Source organism: Aquila chrysaetos, chromosome 12 (genome assembly GCF_900496995.4).
Source record: "Aquila chrysaetos chrysaetos chromosome 12, bAquChr1.4, whole genome shotgun sequence".
NCBI lineage: Eukaryota > Metazoa > Chordata > Aves > Accipitriformes > Accipitridae > Aquila > Aquila chrysaetos.
The window spans coordinates 40,323,576-40,348,491 of record NC_044015.1 but is presented as its reverse complement, the minus strand read 5'-3'; the positions used below and the strand labels follow the sequence as shown (position 1 = coordinate 40,348,491).

At 36.2% G+C, this 24,916-nt stretch overlaps 1 protein-coding gene across 3 annotated transcripts in view; it reads right to left on the bottom strand.

Annotated features, from left to right (window-relative positions):
* Positions 1-24,916, bottom strand: part of EFCAB7 (EF-hand calcium binding domain 7) — a 31,138-nt gene that overhangs the window by 2,167 nt on the left and 4,055 nt on the right. The window contains exons 2-12 of one of the 3 annotated variants that reach the window (XM_041128159.1): positions 22,138-22,258; positions 21,659-21,870; positions 19,108-19,245; positions 17,699-17,894; positions 16,474-16,598; positions 10,410-10,551; positions 8,277-8,386; positions 7,121-7,278; positions 6,786-6,919; positions 4,532-4,680; positions 2,442-2,651 (exon numbers count right to left, since the gene is read on the bottom strand). In XM_041128159.1, coding sequence (XP_040984093.1) covers positions 2,442-2,651; positions 4,532-4,680; positions 6,786-6,919; positions 7,121-7,278; positions 8,277-8,386; positions 10,410-10,551; positions 16,474-16,598; positions 17,699-17,894; positions 19,108-19,245; positions 21,659-21,870; positions 22,138-22,180 — 1,617 coding nt within the window. In that variant the 5' untranslated portion in view covers positions 22,181-22,258. The remainder of the gene's footprint in view (positions 1-2,441; positions 2,652-4,531; positions 4,681-6,785; positions 6,920-7,120; positions 7,279-8,276; positions 8,387-10,409; positions 10,552-16,473; positions 16,599-17,698; positions 17,895-19,107; positions 19,246-21,658; positions 21,871-22,137; positions 22,259-24,916) is intronic. The other 2 variants (XM_041128158.1, XM_030033649.2) reach the window with 2 other exon arrangements.

Below are 24,916 nucleotides of genomic sequence, written 5' to 3'. Positions count from 1 at the left end.
ATCATCAGAGCCCAGATCCATCGTCAAAAGTCATTTAAGGCTTGTTGAAATAACTTAAGCACTTATGAAGACGTAACTTGGGAACACCGTTTAGTGAGTAAACTGTTTGCCACAGAATGTTACACATTCTAACCGTTTACATAATTTCAAAAGGTAACTGGACAAATTCATACTAGATTTTAAGTACAAAGAAAATATTTTTGTCTCAAGTAGTCCTCAGACTGCAAATCACTAGAGGCTAAGACAGCGATCTGGAGAAGTGTCACTGGACGTTTGCCCAGTTTTTGTTTGCAACATCCACTACAGGCCATTTCTGAAGACTTCATTAATAGAGATTTTTAAAAATATTTGATGAAATTAATATAAGTATAATCACTTAAAGAAGAGATGCTCTTGCTGAAGCTCTGCAAGAAGGATCCAATATATAAAACTGAAAGCTTGGGTAACAGAAAATTCTTTAACCACCAGTTTATCCCAGACAATACTCAGACACAAGACCTAAAGACATGCTACTGTACCCCGTTATTCAGTTGTCTCCAGATAAATCTGACAGAGACACTGGGAAACATTTGATTCTTAGACAATGCTATCCAACAAGCTCTCTGTATTGAGAAATGGAATAGAAACACAGTTACTTTACACAATCAGCCTTACACAGCAAAGAAGCTACTATTAGACTGGTAGGGTCTGACCTAAAAAAAAAAAAAAAAAAAAAAAAAAAGAGCTATCTCTGGTGCTTACAGTACAAAGGGTTTGTGGACAGCAGAGTGCAAATATGGTATCATTGCAGAAATGTAAACACAATCTAGTGTTAAGCTGCTCACTAGTTTGATCTAGCTGCTCTGGCATCACTTTGTTGAAGTCCTCACGTCTACATGGCAGTGAGATAAAGGCAAACAAAAGAATTATCTGTACAGAAAGATACATACAGCAACGGGAACAAGGTCACAGATATTCACCTAGCACAGAGGGTATATTATAATAAGTTTGTGCTTTGGATGATGGGAAATGCCTCATTAACTATTTATTTTGGCATATAAATAGGCAGACAGTAGACTTGATACTGCTTACTACCTGAGAAATTTGAGGCTCCTCTGTATGCAAGGTCTTTTAATTTCCCCAGCTCACACCCTGACTGGGGAGGGTTAGAAGACAGACACCTTTCTCTACCCACTGATTAAATACATATGCAAGACTATAATGGAATCCCTCAGGAACTAGCATATTTTCTTAATTTAATTACAGAAATAACAAAGAAACAATTATTTCCATTAAAATCATCAGTACCCTAACTGAAGATATAATCAGGCTGCTTGCACTGTGAGAAGATTAAAAGAAGACCGATGCATAAAGCTGCCTTTTTATTATCTCTTTCCAGACATTTACAATACAAAAAAGCCTCCAGTCTACAAATTTTAATGAGATTTTCAGGGAAGTGCAACTATTTGCTTCAATGCAGAACAGAGGTATTTGTGAAACCTAAATGGTATAAATGGCAGTGGTCAGTGATTTTAATCAGACAGCATCCAGTTGCCTCAGTACAGACCTCATCTCCTTCTCTTACATATCCCCAAACATATAAATAACTCCAGTATATCTACCCTAAAGGGCGAAGTGCAGATCTAAACCCGTAGTTCCAAGGAGCCTCGGCATTCAGTCCTAATATTAGTCCACTAACCCACCCCCTTTTGCATGTTTGTCCATTTAAAAATATACTTCTTGCTGTGATCTTTCAAGATTTAAAGCGTCTTAAGTTTAGCATCTTACTGCACTGTATTTATTTACCCACAGTTCCTGACAGAAGTGAAACTGAGAATGAACAGCACATTCATTAGGATCTATGCAAAAAGGTTTAAAATCTCTGCTTCTCACCAACCACTTTTGCTTGGATTTACAACTGTTAACTTGGATTAGTAATAAAGTAGGCCTGCCAGCCAGTTAGCGGTTCCTCTATAATATGCTTCTAAAACACAATCAATGCAAATCACTGCTCTTTTTACTTTCTTATACACACTGAAAACATTAAATAACATAAATGCTGTAGTCTTTACTCTTTCTGTAATTGTATTTCCTGTTCTTAATATTTGATTACTGGTATTATGAACATATTATGTCTTCAATAATTATCAAAATATTGAAAATTTGGAATGTGAACACGAACAAATATTCAGATTCTATATGATACTTAAAACTGCTTGCCTCATAATAAGCTGTCCCTTCCAAGAACACTGATCCAGACTCTCTTGAATTCTGAGTCATTTGTCAAAAAGAGCTTTGCATCAGGCACTTTTTTTTTTTAAATGAACTAGATACAGAAACAATATCAGAAATATCAGAAAACGTAATTCTCAAAAATGATGCAAGGAGGGAAGAAGAACAATAATAATAGACACATAGACAATAATTAACACAAAGTACCTTACAGAAGTCTCATGCCATACCTTATTTTCAATAACAGAAGTGATTCTCCTGCCCGCTTTGTAGGTATAGATGATTATGTTTTCACAGCCATCCATTACTTTGGCCTCTCCTTTATTAACAACAGACTTGCAAATAGCCCTGTTAAGTTGCGAGCTCCCTGCCTCTAGATATATGGCTTTAATTCTGGGTTTGCATTTTTCTGCATAGACGTCAATGACAAAGGGGCATGCCTGCAATGGAGAAAATGAGTTTCATCATCACTTTTTCCTGTAGTTTTTCCCCTCAGATTTTCACCCACAGCTCCTAAGTATTTTCATATATGCTCTGAAGTAGAATTACCCAAATACAAGTATGTCACTGAATATTAAATATTCAAAACCTGAGAGCTTTGGCAATCTTTTAAACCAAATGAAAGCTCAGGACAAATGAATGTTTTTCGTGCCAGCCACAGTACACTCAATATGCAGTTTGGCACATTCAGCTCCAACACAGCAAACCCTTCCTTGGACAGCAAAACGTACAGGAATTAAGATGAAGTGTGAATGTATTTCAGTGTCTGAAATAAACCTGTCTCCTTTACCTGTCACGCTCTTGCTATTTGTGCCACTTCATACAGATTTAAAATATCTGCAATATTGCATTAAGGACTCTGCTCTTACAGTATCTTGGCTAAGATTAGTATGTGCAACAACCAGGAGTTTCCATTTTCTTAGACTCAGTAATAGCGCCTCGGTTTCTTTCAAACAGCTACTGGAATCCACTAGGATTTCTCAAGTTCCATCTTTAATTTGTTAGAGGCTCAATGCTCCTGAAATATCAATCTCTTAAATCATCTGAAATCGAGGAATTAAAGAGTTAAGTTATAGACACAAGTTAAGTAGATGTACATTTTTAGATTAATGACTAAAGTGTTTGGAGAGCTATATTGTTCTTTGGAAAGCAAAGACTACAGCCATAATCCACAGCTAGTATAAGGCACAAAACACCTTTTTGAAATTTCTAACTTGATAAAAGACTCCCCAAAATCTACTTTCTTAGAAGATAGCTCCCTCTTACGTCTGAAATGCAGAAAGACAGTTTTGTAGTTGCTCTGCTAACCATGCTCACAGGAAAAGGAGAAAGTGCTCATCATTAAGAAATCATTCACCATGATCTCAAGATTTTCACTGAGACACAACTGATGTCTCTCAACCATACTGAGTATTTTTGGTTCTGTACATATTTGTTTCACACACGTATGTTTTTATATGGTGACTACACTGACCTGATGTAGTTTAACAAAAGTTAAAGATAAAATATAATCAGACTATGGTTTTAAACAATCAGCTTTTCTTGGGAATGAAACTTAAATGATTAAATCATTTGCATATTTAATGTTTTCTTTAATTTTTCATAATTTTTTTCTCTTCATTAAAGAGATCCTCTTTCTTTAGTGAGAACTATTAACACAGATACTGTTTCTGTAAAAATAAAATAAAAAAATAAATAAATCTATAAGCACACAGAAACAGCAGAGAAATAGTCCCTGGTCCTGTAAAGTAAATAGTATGCCACCCCAAGCCCCTTCATTAAAATTTTGTGTTGAACGCCTTCAGACACGGTTGTGAAAGGCAACAGTAACAGAAACAGTCATGTCTGAAAACTATGAATTCTGAATCATGTGGGGAAAAAAAAAAGTTATCTCATCCTTATCCACTTCTGTTGTGGTTTGGGCCAGGGAAGTGACTTTTTTAAGCAGAGCAAGTCCTGCATTTTGTAGGTTTGCTGACAGGTCAGTTTACCATCGCTGTCTTCTTACCACTTCCCACGAGCAGGGTGCGTGAATTCTGTCAACAGGTATAACCCAAGATTCCTTCCTCTACAACCCCACAAAATAGTGCCTTTCTGTAAAGCAAAAGGCAAATTTCCTCTTTCAACAACGTCAGTGTTATCCTAAGAAACAGGATACCATAATGACTGAAAGTCATAGTGTAAACGCTGTATTAACAGTGTTCAGACTGGATCATTGACCTACTGAAATCAATTTATGACAGACAGAAACAGTACTGCAGTTAAACATGTGCAGCAAGTTGTATGTGAAGCAGTTATTTTTGCTATATGGCTATCATACCTCTGTCATTTCTAATGCTTTATTGTAGCCCAGAGACAATAAAGTGACCCAAAGGTCACTAGGATCCCCTTCACGGTCATTGGCTTCCATGAGATTCAAATCCATAAATCCTTGTCTTGTTAGTTCATTCTTCTTCATATCAAAATTCTCTGTTTAAAAAGAAATATAAGGTAGCACTTAACATCTGTTCTCTCTGCAAACACCCCTTATCCTTCCAAAGCTAAACTCCTGCTTATGTTAATGAGGTTTGAAAGATGGAGCCATCTTGCAGCCTCAGGCTCTCCAGTATTATTTGGGAAAGAATGTCCTTGACCAGTTATGTGCTCTTTGTAGAGCTTCCCTGTGGATTTTAGATAATGACTAGAAACAGCTGGCCCCTTGTATAACCCAAAAGAGGGCAAGATTTCAAAACAGAAAGAGTTCATACTGATTTTTTTTCTTTTTGCTAGCAGTATTTGTTGTGGTTGAGATTTGCAGAATGGGGTGTATTAGGAATGGGAAATGAAAGTCTGCTGGAGCCAGCACCCTTAGTGCTTGAGGTCCTTGATATAGAAATGATTTACTTAGTTCCTAAAAAGCAATAAAATGCCAGTAATCCTAACACCCCTCTCTAGATAGAATATCATAGATCGACCACTCTAATGTCAGCAAACACATAATTGAAATGTCCTTGTGTCAGAGATTTTTAAAAATGGTTTTCTCATCTTCATAACAATGCTAAATCTTTACTATATATTATTAAAAAGGGATTACCAATTTAATAAATCTATCTAAGGGTACAGATACTATAATAAATGGCTTGAACTTTGGAGTCAAGATTTATGATATTCGTCTGAACCCTTCAACTGATTAATGACCTGGTAAAACATTCACCGTATTCTCTTCTTTCCTCTCTTATACACTTCACACACACCCACCCATCCTACTCATGTTGAGACCAGTGCACAGAGGCATAACACTGACAAAGTCATAAAGTGTGGAATAGCATGTACAGGCATGAAAGGGACAAGAAACTCATATATAGAAAAGTATTTGTGTATGATCTTTCCATCATTTAGGAAAAAGTCTAATATCTTAAGAGTGTTTTGGGGAGAAATAATTAGCAGGACTTGCCAGATCTAAAGCATTTTGGCCCAAATTAAGCAATCTATCAGAGCCCACAAAGGAATTATATCAAACATGACATGGGCCGATATACAATGATATGCCATACTGGCATGTCAGACATGAGTTGCAGAAAAACTGTATTTCTTATAGAAACTTCTAATTTTCATACAATGGCTTCTAAATTTCCAGTTTGTTCACTCACTGCAGCTAAACTGCCCATGCTTTGAAACCACTGCTTTCATGCACCATACTATCACAGCAGCCTATGGTCACTGGTGGTTGACTTCTCTTAGCCCTGTTAAGAGATAAATATGTGCATTCTCAAGGCCTTTGCAAGCTTAAAGCAATGCCACAGAATTCCTTTTTTCTTCAAAATTCACGTTTGTGGCCCAACACTGTTCCTGCAAGCTGGCAGGATGTCCAGTAACGTTGATGAGATGTATCAGCAGACAGAAAAGAAAGCACAGCTGCAAGTCTTAACTGACTGCCAGCTTCCTCAACTCACTCACAGAAGTCTCAGAATCTCATGGCTGTCATATAGCACAAAATGGACAAACTGACACATCATATATGAACCTTCAAAAGATGGATTTTTAATGAAAAACTGCTTACATATGAAGAAAATATATAGTTACAATAGGCATTTTCTAATGTCTAATTTTCTGAACAATCATCATAATCTCTAGATGCCATTTTTAAAGTATCACATACACACTATCAAATGTCCCTCTCAACACTTTGTGAGGTATGAAAGCAGTATCAGCTTAGTCTGCAGAAAAGAGATTGATTAAATGAATACCTGTTACAGTTTAATTCACCATATGATCCATGATTAGCAAACTGTAGTTTTTGGCAGCTACAAAATCTTTCACCTACTAAAGTTTGAAATTAGCAATGGGAAGAATTTTCTCAGCAGAAGGTCAGTGGCACACAATCCAGAATGAAGCAAAACAAAGGACAGGAGACTGGAAAAGGAAAAAAAAAGAAAAACAAAGGGAGAAGAGAACAATATCTACATGTGTTCTTAGTATAGGCTACAAAATACTCAGTTCTTCTACACTATATACATAGTAGGATGCTATAAACAACAGCTTGCAAGTAGATTGATAGCCCTAATTACTTGTAACAAGCACAGCAATGAACTTACCTTTACATACAGCCCATGCTTCCTCATCACATTTCTCACCACTAGTTCTCAGTTCAAAGAAATTGTATTCCTCCAAACTCAGAAGGCCATTTCCATCCAAATCAATTGTTTCAAATATATCCAATAAAGCAGCTCTAAAAGATGAAAAAGGCAGAACTATTTCCAAACACTTGTTTCCTTTACTGTCTCGTAATATTGTCAATAAGTATTCAGTCTATTTGAGAATATTCTGCACAAACAGTACTTTAGTAACATACAGCTTTTAAAAAGCTAGATGTTATTTGGAGCACACAAGTTAATAATAGTTACCATGCCTATTTGGTAATATGACTCACCGGAACTCTTTGGTCAGAGCCAGTTCTCCATCTTCACCTCTATACACCAGTTTTGCTTCTCCAGCAATTTGTGGTTTTACCTTCTTCAACCTACAGCCTGTTGTAAATGGGAGTAGCCAGTAAACTCCTGATCCAAGCTCCCCTTTCCATCCAAACATCTACTCTTAAAGGAAGACAGACAATTTTGTAAGTTACTCCTCAAATGATACCTTTCTTTATTATTAGTTATATTCATGCAAAAGTGACTAATTACTTGAAAACACTGGTAATGCTAGGTTCTTTCCGTAAAGAAAACATGTCTACAGTGAGATGCTGTATGATGCTATTTTAAAGACACAAAAACTAGTGGATCTCTTAGTTATAATAAAAGTTAGAAAACCATACAGGACCAGAGATGAGGGGAGAACAGTCATTACTAGAAGTGTCTAATAACAGTCCTATCATTTTTCAGATTTGTAACACCTTTTAATTGTTTAACTTTAAAACAAAAGCAGCCAGTAGCAGGCTGACAAAACCCACAGAGTTTTTAATTTCCTCCCTGATTTATCAACTTTGTTCAAACTAGCAGCAAAAACTTCCTGTGTAAAAAGTCACAAATGACTTAGGGTTTAAGAAGCAAGCCGAGTTCCCTGTGGCTTGGAAGGGGGAAGAAAGTTAATGCTGCCATTTGTCCTCCTTTATTTCTGCCACAGGATAAGAATATTCTGTGCACTATGAAGTTCAAAATCATATATATGGCAAGGAGAAAGAAAATTAAAGGAAATTTTAAAAAATTTTACCTTTGAAATTTTGTTTTTGAAGGCGCAGGAATACAAGTGAGTTTCCACAGAGTATCTATATAGATAGCCAGCAACTCAGCAATACTTGCCTACACACCACATGATAATACGGTCCTCACCAGAATTTCATTACTTCCATACACATCGCTTGCATTTCAGCCCATCCAAAGGGCATAACTAAGACAGTATTACATCCTACCTTGCACAAGTTCTGTCAATTTTGAAAGAGAACATGCACAGAACAAGGGTTTCTTCTGTCCTCTAGTCTGATTAGGTACAGCTTGAATTCCTGCCAAACACATGGGAACTCACCCATGCGGCATTAAAACATACACTAAAGATACAATAATTAAAATAGGAATACAAAACCATCCAACCTCTTTGTTCTGTTGTTCAGTAAAGCTCACAAGCTGTAGATTTTCTTGAGTTTCATTTTCCTTGAGAATATACAAAGCTGTATCCACTGACAACCAATGGTAAGATTTTCCTAAAAAGAAAAGCGTTCCCAACACAAATGCTTAATAATGGCACAAAATATTTTTTCTTTGAACGCCAAAGTAGATATTTCTATAGTATTTATCATATTGATCCCTGTTAATGTAAGATGGAAAAAAAAATCCATTATATGCTATTGGGATTTCCTTCCTATTTAGGCCGATCAAATAAATTGTTCGAAGTCTTGTGATTGTCTTACAGATAATGATTACTATTATGAGTTCTAATATTAAAACCTTTGGTAGTTAAGGAAGCTATTTTCATTGTTTTCTACTACTAGTACAACATTATTGTTTTTTACGTTTCTTTATACTAAGGCTCCTAGATATTTGCAATTAAGGATGTTAGCAAAATTATATAAAATTCTCTTCTGATGTTCTGTAAAATATTGTTAAACTCATCTTGACTGGAAACCCAGGTTATGTGCAAAAGCTAGGGATACTAGAAGATGCGAATCTCAGAAGTATAAGTTTCAATCATTTTTAAGATTTAAATAGCAAGATCTCCCTACATGGCATCACTTATGATTTATTTGTCTGATCATGTATGGTTTGTTTGTCTTGGGTTGGATTGGAATGGAGGTTTGGTCTTACAGGCCATGTTGAATAGATGCCATTTGAATCTCTTTGATTTCTTGTAGCTGCTCAGTTCCTGAGGGCAATTAATCAATGAGCTATTAAGTGGTCTTCAAGTTAATCAGACCAGAGCAAAACAATAAATGCAAGGGCTTAGTTTTTCTACAGTTAGGAGTCAAGAATACTAATGAGTGGCTACATACCACACAACTTTGTTAAAAATTTTAAGATATTTTTGATTTCTCATGAAAAGCTAATTGCTCTGCTAACATGAATCCTTTCCTTACATACCAATATTATGCCTTCCGCTTCACAACAAAACACAAAGATATTTCTATATACAGGACAATAATGTTGTGCAAAAGTAGAATTTTTTTACAATTTTTTACAAGACAAGTAAGTACTCTTTTGTTTACACAGAATGTCTGGACAATCCTGCAGCAGAACTATTCTAAGGCACAGTTTAAGAGGGTGCCACATGAAAAAAAGAAAAGTTATGAGCAGAACACTGAGACATTCTGTTACTCAAATCTGTTAGTATCAGACCACGTTTCCTCACCATTAGAAGTCTGTTGATCAGCTTCCCATTTCAGCAAGGTAGTAACTGGAATATGACTACTTTCTGTCAATTATTTACAGTGAAGTTTTTATTACCAACCTCAATCAGAATCAGTTACCAACCTGTAGCACAACAGCCAGCCCAGATGACTCTAAAACATTTTGGGGATATAATGGCTCCTGTTTCACAGGATTAAATAGAAAATAATCTACTTGGGGAAAAAATAATTCCAACATAGCAACTAAATAAAGCTCCTTGGTAAATCACTGGAGAGAACAAAGCCAGTAGCATTTGGAAAAAAGGCCCACAAAGGCTGACTAATCTCAGGTGGCTCTAATGCTGGGCTTCACTCTTTTAAGATGAAAATTAAAATAGGCAAACTAAGCTATAAATCCGTCAGACAAGATTCATAATCAAAACATCAAGATACCATACTGCCATAAAAAGCCATAATCTATTTTAACTATGTACAAAAGTATTTTAGGTGGAGAATACAATATTCGCTAAATTTTGTATTGTTGTTTCCCACAAAGTACACCTTAAAGAGAGATACTGCAAACAGTGCTAAAATTTGAATTTTGTAATAAGAAACTTCACAAATCTATGGCCAAAAATAATCTAAGAGGTTGGCTGACTAAAGAGAGAAAGATAATGGACCTAGCTGATTTTCACTGCCCAGGCAGTGAGCACAAAATAACTAAGCAGAAAATATGGTGTGACAAGTTAAGTTATATTTTTAGTAGGACTCTGTCAACAGAGAAAAGTATTGCTATATTGCAATATTGCCAAGTATTACAAGTGAGAAAGGGAGAGATATATCAGCAGAAGAGAAAATATTTTTAATAGAGGAAAATTCTCCAAAGAAATACAGATACACTTACCTTCTACCTGACGAACGTTTAAAGGCTTAATGGTAATACATACTGTAGACCTTTGAGGTAAGTGCAACTTGTACTTGTGACTAATGATTTCACCATCTTCTTCTAAGTAGAAGCATCCTTTGGATTGTGCACATTGCCATTCCTGGAAACCAAGCAAATATTAGATGTTGCCTTGATCTTTGATCAAGGTAAAAGTGTCTTCTCTGAAATATGTTAATTTGTAGTCAATTTTTGCAGAGCAGTTAGTAACATTGCTTCACTTGTGAAAATGCTTGAAAAACATACAGATTACCCCAATGCTCAGACAGTTGAAATGAAATTTGAATTGCCGTGAAGAATCAAACTGAACTCATTAAATTCTCTGAACTGTGTGATTTACCACTGAAAGGCTGGAATTTTGCTACATTAGTTCCATCAGGCCAATCAAGCAAAGAACATAATTGATTAGCTGAACAATGAGGAGTTATTTGCTCAGACAAATCACAAACACAAGTACTGGTCAAATTAAGTGGTTCTTCTTGACTTCTGTCAAAGCTATTGGAAAGACATAAACTGAAAACTACTGTATTTGTGAATAATATGGTTCCTAGAGAAGCCATGATTTTGCTGAGATGCTAAAACAGCTACATGCTTCAAATTTTTTTATGTTTTTCTAAACAGCAAGTCCCAATTTGCGATTTCAAATATCATTCAAATGATATTTCTTTAGCAAAATAAAAATAAAGTCCTTGCAGACATATTGTATGCCTTGAGGAACAGAAGATGTTCTTGATTTGCCTTCCCTGGTCTGGATTAAGTCCATGATTTCTAGTCACTTTCCTAGCAATGGAAGATAATGTTTCTGAGCAGAGCGTAGCTAAAGGAATCTTCCAGTGTAATCTTAGCAGAGAGCTCTGTCCAGGTGGCTGTACCTATGCTTAGTGTTCAGTGTCACAGGTAAGCTAACACAGATTTGAGAAGAGCGCTTGTAAAAAATGGGGAAGGTGTGCATGCAACTCCCAGTAAGGCGGCTGACTACTACTCCATCCAAGGTCAAACAGTCTTCATCAAAGTGCGACACTTCATTTCTCCTCTTAAAGAATCAGTTCTCATTACAATGCATTCACGCTCAGTTGATGATACTTGACAGTCAATGACCTAAAGGTGACAGGCAAGAATAGGACTTTGCTAGCGTACATCCATCTGGGATGCCAAGTAACACACTTGGTAATACATGTAGCTATGATCCTGAATTTAGATTTCTCCATTCGGAACTCTACATTTCTTAAGAATATAAATTACTCAGGGACTCATGGATTTAAGAGCCTTCAGTCCTGTGCCACAGTTTTGCCACAGATTTCTTTGGGAACAGGATCAGCTCCTCTATACTAAACATTCCTCATTCAAACATTACCAAATTCATCTTCATTATACTTCTTTCTGCTTTAAGAACCTCTTATAAATTAATCAAAACAAGGAGAGAGATATACACTGAGAAAACTCACCACCTCTGTTGGCATAGAAAGACTGTAGAATCTAATACTATCTCTCACTTCATTTTCTGTCTCTGAATCACTCTTATAAGTTTCACCCAAATAGCACAAACTCAGCTATGAAAAGAATCTTCACACTAAAGGAATAAAAATATATCATCCTGAAAACATGAATGTGGATAAACACTGAGAATTCCAAATTTTACATAGCTGGAAACTATCTTCATCTCAAATTACTTATGGTTATGGTAAGACTACCCTGTCCCATCCAAGATGTTGATCTAAAGGCAACAATTATTTTATCCTCAGTACCCCAATAGTTTTGGTAGCATAATGCATCATACCAATTTTAGATGTCAAATTCTGCTAATTATATTTGCATACAGCTGACAATATGGAGTACTTTTAAGTACAAATACTATATACTTTGCAACTCACTTTCTGCTGTTCTTTGGAGGTTTGGGATTTCTAAAGAAAATTAAGACTTTGCTAAGGAAGTTCTAAGAAACTTTAAAAGTAAACATACTTCCTCAGAGTACAGGCTATCAAAAAGACAAAGACCAATTAAGCTATCTAAAATAAAGTGGGACATCCAATCCCTGATGGAAACTAATATCCAAGACCCTCCCCTCCCACAATCTTTTCCAGTTAAGATAACATGTTGGATCCAGGGCCTTTGTGGAAACCTATCTTCTCTGCCATGAGAGATGCAAAGGGAACAGCATGCTGTTGGAGGAACAACAATCACTAGCTACATCTACACTAAGAAATAAAAGACAGCAAGAAGCAACACCTAGCTGTAAGCTCATTCCATGGCTCTGTTTCAGACGACAACAACTAGCACTCTTCAAAAAAATGTGTATGCAATTCAAAGAATTTTTGACTTCAGGCACCACTTTCAAAAAGGAATATGGCTGTAACTGCACTCGTTTTGGTTTCCTGTGACCTACACAGTCAACATCAACCCATCAGGTTTTATAACCTTGCACACTCCATGCCATGACCCACCCCACAGCTTGTAACATATATTCTTGGTCAGGATGCAGAGACATAAGATTATGAATGGCACTGGAAAATATAATTTCTTAAACCCACAACACTACCACATGGGTTCTAGGAAAAAAGCAAGAAGTGCCATTTAAAGTGGACACAATCCGCTTGAGAGGGTGCTAGGCCTAAGCCTTGTGGAAATACAGCTACCTGTGCTACTTGGTCCACAGAGTCACAGATCAGTCCCTGGTCACCTTTTACATAGTGGTATAGACCTAATTAACAAGGCCACCTAAAAATTTTATACCGACCTCTACCCAGGAAACTAGATTTCTAGTGACAGGATAAGCAAAAGGGGTGCAATCACAAAGAATAATTAGGAAAGAAGTGAACAGAGACAAAACATTACTGGGACTTAATGGTGAGGGTTAAACATCGAGCAACAGATAGGGTTCTCTCAGTCAAACAAGTGGATAATGGGAGTTGATATTAACATTAGAGTCAACATAAGTCACTGCTAGAATTCGAATATGTAGTTTAGTCTGTTAAATCATTTCTAGTACTATTCCATTCTCAGTAAACTGTTTATTCCAATACTTGCATGACTCCTAACTTTGTCTAAAGTCCATATGCAGTAAATTGAGATATTTCCTTAAAACGTGACATAGCTGAGATAATTGGTTGTTAGCTCATTTAGTCTCTAAGCTTAATACCTTACAAAACTGTTTGAAAAATTAATGACATTTCAAAAAGATCAAAGTCAAAAGGTCTGCTAATGAAGCAATATGGCTGTTGAGACATAAAAGTGCATAATATAAGTTTAAACAGCAGTCCAAATGTGCTATAACTATTCAAAAAGATACTGTGACGATATTCATATACAAAAATTACTCTAACAGCCACATTCTATTCCCCCCTTCTCACTAGGGCAGTGGTCTTCAAACCATCATCTTACAAAGCCATGGAGAATGGCTTTGTCCTGTTTGTTTACCTTCCATTTTTCTAGCTGTTATTTCAGATGAGAGACTACTGTTTTTGCAGTTTTGCATTCAGATAGACATCATTACAACAGGGACATCAAACAATCCCAGAAAGCAGAGAAAATAAAATATCTCAAGGAACAATGTGCAGGTTAAGATGTGAGCAACAGTAAGCGAAAGTTTGACAATGCTTTACGAATAAACTACTAAACTGTTATTCTTGCAGGGAGCGTAAGGTGGTGCTATATTCTCTAAATTACCCATGTCAAATTACAAACAGGTATGTAAATATGAGAAGCTAAAAGATGATTTTCTGTTTTGATTTTAGTATGTTCCTTCAAAGCATAACAAAAGTTATCAAATAATAGCTAACAGTGGGAAATGTTTGTATTAGAAATGTTAATCATAAAGAAACGTTAGGCACTACCTGCAGCTGCCAGTGATGGTCACTGCCCAAATAATGCATTCCACTGCTATTACAGCTTAAGTTATTATTGAAATTGTCCACACACTCATGCACAATTCCAGATAAAAAGCAATGTTTGTGAGAGGAATTGTTCCTATGATTAAAGCAAAGAACTTCAGTTCAAGGCTTTGTCTTGTACAAACCTGTTCCATATGCACAGAAAAAGTCTTGCTAGTTCAATTGCATGAGGCTATTTCACAGACATGAGTGGGAGCATATAACTGTTTCTTTCAGGAAAAAGACTTTTCTCAAGTATTTCTTTTGCTACCCACTGTGTATACAGGTTTTTCACTGACTTCAGTAGCGCAGAATGCAAAGGTGAGACTCCTTAGCAGGGATAATTTAGCTACCCAATGCAGAGGGAAGACTTTAGAACATGATACACAGCTTGCTTTTTCTTTTTTGTTAATGTCTTTCAATCTTGACTAAAACCGACACAAAGAATACTTTGCAGAAGTTTAAGATCTCCATTAGCCATCTTTTAATAAATTGTGATTCAGCTACAGTTGAAGCCCAACAGGTCAGCATGTTGTTTATGCACGTCTGTAGCACTTCTGTAACTGTCTATTTTTTTCTCCCCAAATTTATTTATATGCCTTTGAACATGTCACAAAACTTCACTGACAAAAAGAAAACACATGGAAGAATGTACTATGAATATATTCCATGTTTTCTAAGGGTTTTTGAAATTTAGACATTCAACATGTTTTGACTTCCACTGTTTTCTTCTGTCAGAAATGTAAAGTCAGCATTGGTCCAACTTCATGATGGCAACATCTTCTAACTGTCCCAAAAAGACAGGTGAACTTCAGAAAAAAAATATATTTCTGAATACAAGATAAATAAGAATAATTTTGGGGTGCTAGATTCTGGTCCACACCACAGATGAATCCCTGTGTATTTATTAATTGATTTTGACAGTTTGCATTGTGCCCTTAATAGTTAGGGTTAAAAAAAAATTAGTAGTTCTACTTATACCTTTTCATGTTTATTGATTTCAGTTTTCGTGTGATGCTAATCAATAGTAATCGATATCTGCAGCTGCTTTTTTTCAGTGAGTTCTTACTAGCTTGCACAAAGAAAGAGGAATCCAATATTGGGAAACTGTGCAATGGTTTTATATACTACCCAACATGTTTGAACAAGGTGAAATTGCAGGTTAAATTGCATGGAGGTCCAGATACCTAAACAGACTGCAAAAAATTCCTTTGAGATTATGTTTTTAAATTTTAATATAGAACAAATGTCACTGTATAGCAATGTCGAAGATATAAAGGACTTTGGAGTTCAATAACAAATACAGAGTTGTTATTTGAAACAAAAATGTAACTCATGAGAACAATCAGTTCAGTTTTCTAGCAGCAGTTATACTATGTGGTCATAACCATTTTTTCCCTTTTATACAGGAGTCTCAAGGTGCACATTTTTAATGTATCCTAGCATTTTCCAGTTAATGTTTTATATTTCCACAGCTATTATTTTCTGTTGAAAGAAAACTAGTAAAGGTTCAGTCAAGAAAGGGAAAACAAAGGGAAAAGATCAATATTAACACTCTACAAATATTGACTTAGCAAAGTGACTTTGTTGTCTTTCTCCCACAGGAATTTATATTGAATGAGTGATTTATTTAAAAGAAAACACTGATAGAACATATTAGTCTAACTAAAAATCAATATTTTCAGGCTACAACATATATTTACAAAGTAATGCCCAACAAACTGAATATGCTCACAGATCTGTTATTTATTTCCAATTACCTTTCATATAAAGGTTTATGATACACAATCTTTCAGACTACTTAAGCATTTAAAGTTCTCACCAACCTAATAAATTATTAAATTTTAAATTTCTCAAAAAGTCATTAAATGTTTTATCCAACAGTGGTTTCATTTATAAAAACCACACTTTGTTCTATTAAACCTTCACACCTGAAAAATTATTTTCAATAACTAGACGTCAGCAAAACCAACAGTATATAAAAATGTTAATAACAATATGTATCAAGAAACCTCTCAGTAGTTTATAGCTGCCCTTGACAAACTATTAATAAAACATAAGCTAAAAATCAGAGAAAAACGGTTTCTTATTTAAAATGCAATAACATACGTGCCTAGAGGAAAACAGCATAATTTCAATAGGACTAGCTTACATGATACCTTCATTGTGTCTGGCTCAATTAGCTTTGTGTTTCTGTTGCTACTGGCACCCATGCTGACAGTGGTAGAAATGGATGCTTTGCAACTTTGAGCTGATGAGGGTCTTGAAGGAGTTCTACTATCACCTATAAACATAGATATTTAGTTACAATTACATTATTTCAACCCACTCCTAGTGCTATTTATCATAAAGCCTTACATTTATAGGCATACAGAGAAAAACTGGATGACAAGAACTTCAATCAGTTAAGCTGACTTCCCTTATAATTATAGAACATTTAATAATTCATTAGCCAAACATCTTTACTTCCCTGACTATACATCCCAGGTGAATGGGCATATGAACAGCAGAACCTGGGAACCAAATCTGCCTGAAGGACAAAAAATTGTTACCACATGATTCTACTTACCTTGGAATCAAGGTAAATCTGTCCTAAGTGGATAGGTTTAACCTGCTTCTAATTTAAAGTTATTTCTTTTCAGGACAATATAGTTTCCCTGCCAGACAGCACATCACTTACATGCACAGTTGCCCAACATAATTACTTCCAAGCCTCTACTTCCTGATTCCTCATGTCGGGGCAACTCTGCTTGTACAATTGTTGATCTAGCTACATAAACTCAGTCTTTATCACTGTTCTGTCATTTTTGCACCTCTTCAGTATTGCCTAGAATTGAAGCAACTTAAAGTAAACAACATGCACTCCATGCAACTATTTCACACATGGTACCTTTGCAGTCTGTTAACCTGCACTCTTTTTCCAGTCTGAGGAGGTTTTTAAGTATCTTTGTAACTTCAGGAAGAACATTAAACTCTTGTATTGATTGTGCTTTAAAAGTAGCCTCGATAATTGAAACAAACAGACTGCTGATTGATAAATATTTAAGGTTTCATCTCTGATCAGGGAAGGAAATAAATAACTTGCCTATGTTGCAACATCTGAGCATTCACTTTGTCTCTCCCCTCTGGACTGTGTCACATGAGAGTCAACGAAATTCACCCTTAAGAATTTGAGAGCTTCAGAACATAGATGCAGCCAATGTCCATTCGAACATGGAGATCAGATATTTTACTGAGACATTTATGCAATTGCCACAGTAAAAATGAATATTAGTCAGTAACATCCTCACTAATCCGAGAAAAACTAAACAAATACTCAACTGTTCATTGACCCAGAGCATGATCTCCAACAGAATTAAAACTCCCAATATGAAGCATAAATACCTTTTGTTGGTGCTAGTTTGTGATCAGTTTTCCTCGAGATTCTTGGTGATGGTTTTGACACTGGCAGTGTGATCCCTTCAGAGGGCAATTCAGCTTGATTTCCAAACTGCTGTTGCCTCAATCGACTATCAACTTCCAGTTTCTCTCGTGCAGTCTTGCAGCACTGCTCACTGGTTGTCATGTATAAGTCACAAAACTTTAGAGAAAGAGAAGTAACCAGTTAAGTGAAACATTCTTTCTCACAGTTTTAAGGATTAAAATGTAACATTAATAAGCAAAGGACAGGTCAATAGATAGAATCATGGAATCCTAGGATGGTTTGGGTTGGAAGGGACCTTAAAGATCATCTAGATCCAACCCCAATGCCATGGGAAGGGACACCTTCCACTAGACGAGGTTGCTCCAATCCCCATCCAACCTGGCCTTGGACACTTCCAGGGATGGGGCATCCACAGCCTCTCTGGGCAACCTGTTCCCGTGCCTCACCACCCTCACAGTGAAGAACTTCTTCCTTACATCTGATCTAAATCTACCCTCTTTCAGTTTAAAACCGTTACCTCTCATCTTATCACTACACTCCCTGATATAGAGTCCCTCCCCATCTTTCCTGCAGACCCCCTTTAAGTACTGGAAGGCTGCTATAAGATCTCTGCGGAGAGATGTAATACATTTTCTGTTAAAGCACAATATTAATTTTCATTTTCATGAATCAGAGCAACCACTCAAGTGACACAGTAAAATGGAGTCATGATTCAACAAGGAGGTCCAAATATTGAATGAAAATTAAGTGCGACTTTCAACCCAAGAGATGATTTATATTTCTTTCTAGATATTTGAAGACTGATTTTTTTTAATATAGGATTTTTAATAGGGGGTTGGTTTTCTTCTATGAAACTATATTTATGCACAAATCTTTTGGACTGTTTATTCAGTTCAATACTTAGACATGATGTCAGAAAAACTGATAAGGTGTTGCATCTTGAAAATTAGATGTTCACATGTACAATAATGTCCCACACACAAGAAATTATGAAATGTCACAGACATAGCAATTCTCACTGATTAGCCATGTTTGCTGTCAATGGTGATCTTTAACCTGCCATTCCTTTAACTCTTACCTTCACGCATACTGTTAGGTTTTGTGCTTACTATTAGGCTCTGCCTAAAACATTAAGTTCACTTGCAGCAAGTGACCTTTTCAAGGATAATAGCCAGATAAAGTGAGTGAAACAGAAATATATACCTGCCCATATTCCAGTACGTAGGCAGTTGGGGGTGGGGGGGCTGGGGTAAGGTCATCAATGGACCAACACATGGAGGTGGTATGTACTGCGTTTGATAATGCTAATACTATCAATAACATCGAGTCAATAACACAAGAACAAATAATATCACTCTGTTTGCCGTACCTTGTTGTAGTCAAGTTTGCCACTGCAGTTAAAATCAGCTTGTTTAATAATGGCACTCACTTCATCCCGAGTCATTTTTTCACCTCTCTGCAATAAAAAACAACTCAGTTTGGGTTCCTCATCAAGAATGCTGTTCACCTACAGTGCACATTTAATAAAAACACAAAGCAAGATTCTTTTAATATCCTTTCAGGGAATCTTATCTTGCAATAGATTTAAATGGATTTTGACTTGAATCATCAAAACAGAGGTCAACATCAAACAAAATTATGTCCCCACAATGCTACTAAATACTGAACAGATTAATTGCATCAGTTTATGCAATTCTGTGGTGTCTTCTGGAAAACCACTGTGAATGACACCTACATCATTTTCAGAAAATATTCCATAACCTGGGGAATCCCAGCTCTCAGTCATTCTTACTTATATTGTAGCACACTAACAATCAAGAGTTAACTTCATAATGGTTAGTTTCACTTATTTACTTGAGCTATCCTGTTATACCAGTCTACACCTGCAATTTAGTTCACTAGAAGAGTTATTCCAGGCATGAATTTGCCTTGCACCTATCTCTACTTGGAATCATTAGTGTGAAGCCAGAGCAATTTCCCTCCTTTTGGAACCAAGTCTGAATTGCATGTCAGAACACCATCTGGAGTGTCCCACTTGCAATGTGGACACAAGGTACATCTCTCAGGAAGAAAGCATGTCTTCCACAAGGTCCTCCAGCAATTTCCTCTACACAGATGCACAGGGCTGTTAGCAATGACACAGCAATATGCGATTGCTGTACAGAAATCTACTTCACACTTTTCAGCTATAGGTGCTTGGTGTAAAACTTGGGACTGAAAACTAACACGAACTTCATTGTTGGTAAACATGTGATGTGGACATATGGTCCCAGAGCCATAGTGGATTGCAATAAATCAAATCCTGATCCTCCCCTCTTTGAACAGCACCAGTTGCTACTGCAGGCACATCTAGTAAGTTCTTCAGTCTGGGTCTATATAAAGCAATGCCCTGACTTTATATAACAATACAGAGTTTGCAGCCCTTCATGGCATAACTACAGTAGCGCTCAACATCTGTTACTTCTATCTTTTGTTATATATAGAATATTTCCTTACCATTGCAACTATATCTTTTTGTTCATAAAGAATGAGGATTGAAGGTTCTGCCACAATGTTTGAAGTATACAAGTAATTTTGTTTTATTGGGTCAACCACAACAAATATAGTATGTAAATTGTTTGATCCTCCTGTCCCAGTTTGCTCTCCTCTACATTTCCTTGATATTGTTTTATTCTCACTTTTGAGAACTCTACTAGAATTCTACTACCAGTCTGGTTTTAATTTTTGCTGCTCCCTAGTGTTTGTGCTGTGCAAGACGATTGGCTTTTACAATGAAGGCGGGGGGGGGCAGGGCTGGCTGCACAGAGCAAAAAAACCTGACAGAACAGAGAAAGAAAATCATTGTAATCATCTGTGATGTACATCAATTAGCTTAAAGTCAGAGCATCAGCTCTACACCAACTTGGAAGACCATTCTGTTTCAGGGGTTTTGTTTGCTTGCTTTGCAGATCCTCAGAGGACCTGGATTTTAATCTTATCAACGCTCATCATTCTAACATACTCTTGCTAATGTTTTCTTTAAAGTTCTACCTCCTACGATCTCATATCATCATAAAAATCTCAGCTGCTATTTTAAAAAGATTCTTTTCTATCCTTTGAGATTATACAATGAAACCTAAAAATATAGGGGCAGTTCAGCAGCTAAATAAGAACTTCCAGATATTTTTTAATGTCATTATTTTAAGCCATATTAATGACATGTACCAGTAAGCCTTATGACATTTGCATGCTTTGGGTTGATAATGCATAATCTCTAACCAAAGTATTGACCTACCCTAGCACTACTTTAAGACCCCAATGAACTAACTATAAGATCCAGTGAAGTCACTGGCATGACAGAACATCATAGCCGTGATAAAAATAAAGCACTGACCTTAATATTTTATGTATAACAAAAATTTTTTTTTTAACTTTGTATCTGAACATACATAGACAACAACTTGTGAGGGGAGAACAGCAAAGGTATGTCATTAATTCTCTTGGTAAAAGTTCAAAACCCCAAAGGGCTGCAGAGGGGCTCTGTAGAGAATAGAGGGATTTGCACTAACTGAATCAAGGGAGAGACATGTGCTTCCCCTTCTGTTGCTCCACTGCAGTATTGATAGAGTTTCAACAAAGCATTCTGTGAAAATATGAGAAATATTTTTTTCTGCCAGCTTCCACCTTCAAGGCACAATTGCTGAAAGGAACAGACAGGTTAGCAACCGCAAGACTGTAAGGAGAAAAACTGAAAGAAAGATCAGATAACCACAGACAATTAGACATAAAATTAAAAAAAAACAAAACCAAAAACGTGAATCAGTTATTGATTCTTTTTGTCAGGAATATGTGTTCACACGTTCAGAATAGTTTTCCTGTTTAATTTCCAAAATCTCTACTAATGGTTAAAGACGGATAATTAAGTTTCTACTGATACTTACTGTTGTAAGAATTTTATAAAGTTCATCATGTAAAATATGTCCAGTATTATCTGTGTCTATTTTTCCAAATGCTTCAAGCAGTTCAGTTTTTGTAGCTGGTTTTTCTTTTTTTAAAATAGTACAAAAATCATCAAAATTCAGTGTAGTTGTTTGTGAAGTCCAATATTTATTAACTGTCTTCTGACATGGATTTCTTCCAGCCTGTTGAAGTACTGAACAATAAAACATAATATTAACTATATGTTCCAGCTGCCAGCGAAGGAGTTTTTTCAAAACATCCTTTAATCACTTTCCATGTTCAGACTTTTTTTTTAAGCCAAATCAATCCAAGGGAAAAGCAGGTCTAAAGGACAGTTTTGCTTATAGTCTTAATCCTGTACTCTACTGATACAGACTGACTGTGACCTTCCGTGGCCTTGAATTCTGTGGTTTGTACCAGAGAGGTTCAAGCAGCCTGAGGGGCAGATGAGCTCACTCACATATTCTTTTGAAAGGAGTCATCAAAGAGGCAGTGCCTGGCATCCTAGATCATCCCTCGCGAACTATGATCCAGCACAGATATGAATATGCCGCACTGCTGCGAATCACACCCACTTTCTTCTACAGAAAAAGGAAGAAACCAGAGAGCACCCTGTGACTTTTTACAACACAACAATATCACAGGAATTATTTTGCTTAAAGGCTCTGATCTGCAGCTTCCACTTACTCATACGCACTCATACTAAACTCAATGGGATGTCTTCCTTAAAGAAAGTTAATGGGTTCAAACTATTAAATAAGCAAAATATCCATGAATTCAAAGACAGTCTCCTCAAAAGACAGGTGTAAAATTCAGCCCAGTGTCTACGTCCCCTGACTTAATATCAAGAACCTCTTATTTGTAAGCTTGCACATTATTAGATCCTGTTTCTACTGAGATCCACATAAGTCTTTCCACTTTGCCAAGAGCTGAGATCTAGTGTAGAATTTATCTTAAACAATATTTTATGTCACATCTATACATTTGAACTTATCAATTCAAATTATGCAACATGAATTTCAAATGTAAAGGAAAAATGATACCAACAGACTTACATTGTTAAGGCCAACAGCCAATACCATGCATGCAATCAGTCCCGCTGCTGCTACACCTGGCATTCTTCAAAATGAATTTGCTGGATCTAGTTAGCCTCTTAAAAGTCTTTACTGAAAACATCCTTTCATCAGTTTCCAGGGTGAAGAAGGTATTACATTAAACTGAAATTAAATTAAAATGCACAGTCTATCTGAAACTGGAGGGATGTTTTTATATCTTCCCATATAATCAAGTTTTTTTAGGGAAACACAAGAGATCCTTCATCTCTACCTAGGCTGGCAGCTTGATTTTTAGCCAGCTGACCAATGACCAAGTCTATACTGGCTGAGAGCAGTTCAGTAGCATCTGTGAAATGAGGTAGTGGCATCGTTACAATTCTCAGTAGGCAACTGTGTCACCATAAAAACAAACAAACAAAAACAGACACCTTTGTTGCTAATCTCCAGTTGAATGCCAAGGACTAAATAAAGATTTCTGCCCTGTCACCTCTACAAGCAGAGTCAGGAGAATACAGCAAAGCTTACATCTTTATCCATGCAAGGCTTGGGCACACAGCAATTGTTGAAGGATTTCAATGTCAAGGTCAGCCAAAGAAGGGCAGTTACTCTGTGTGTTTGTTCACATGGATAGCCCAGTTCCCTGGAATGTCAATATAGCACAGTATTCACTTACATTTAACAGAGTATCCTTCAAATATGCGATAATTTTGTATTTTTATATATCCAGGGAGATCAGCACTTGCCATAGCCTACATGCCTCCCAAGTTTGTATTTTTGAAAGTTCAATTAGACTGTACCTTTTATTTATACTTCTTTCCAGACTGATTCTGCTAAATACCTTAAGAAATATTACAACACAGCTACTATCCATGAATAAGTAAAACTCCTACAAATAAAATTTTGCAGGGCCAATCTCTAAGTGAATATTTTACAGTTGAGAATATTAGCCAAAGATCGTGCAGCAAGAGATGCTTAAACACTGGCACCACTCATTTGATAAATGCCAGAATTTACTTAAGATGTAATGTAAGTCTATAATAACTCTCAATGCTAACAAATTTTAAAAGAAGTTCTTAAATATCTCTGAAAAGACTAGAAGCCTGAGCAACTAATTGCCCTTTCTGAGCTGACCTTGAAACCAAAATGTCCAAACACTTGCTATGTAGCAAAGTGGCATATGGATAGAGATGAAAGCCAAAGCATATATGAAAGAGATTACATTTGTTCACACCACTCCTATCTTAAAATCCAGATTATCCAAAACTATCATTAGGATGTTATAAAGGCACTTTTATTACAGCTGAGAAAGCCTGGATAACACTAAGTCACATGCTGAAAGTATGTGCTTGCTAATGGGTAGAATTTCATGTACTGGTGTAGGGAAAGAAGCTACAAACAATCAGTGCAACAGAGAAGTACACTCAGGTTTTATAGTGGTGGTTTCACGTGGAGACATCACATGTTTTAGGCATGGGCAATGCAGCCATTAGTGAGAAACATTTCCTCACATATGAAAAAAAAAATACAGTCACTAGAATTATAAATAAATTATTTGATAGCTTAGCACGTTTTTGCCTTTAGCCGTTGCATGTTTTTTTTTTATTACGAACAACTGCAATGCCATAACACACATACCTTTTACTGGCATCATAATCTATGACGACGACTCAAGAAAACAACCTGTACTACCTCCAATCCCAAGTGTATTCTGAGCTGTACTCCAAAACCACAAAATAAAAATTATTTTTTTAATGATACATTTTGGTTCTCTTTATCTAACTGAAGGTTTATGTTCTCATGTTTTCTTTATCAACCATGTAAACTGGAAACATTTTTTCCAATAAAGCAAGCTAAGATTTTCACATCATGAAACTGCAGGTAGAAAATAGGACTGAAAGACACTTTCATGAGTTTCCTAACACAAGCCCACGCTGTTATATACAACCATGACTAAACTTCTTCACGAAAGGACAAAAATGCTCTAAGAAAGAGAAAAACAAAACAAAACAAAAAAAGAAACAAAAACCCCAAACATGGTAAGACATAGTACACAATCCTACAACTCCAAGAGAGAGCAAAGTTGGTATTATATTTGCTTGAGAAATTTTATCTGGGATAGTGAAACCTATTTCACAACTGAAACAGGTTATTACTCAGTCTTATCTTACTTGGTCACTAAGATAT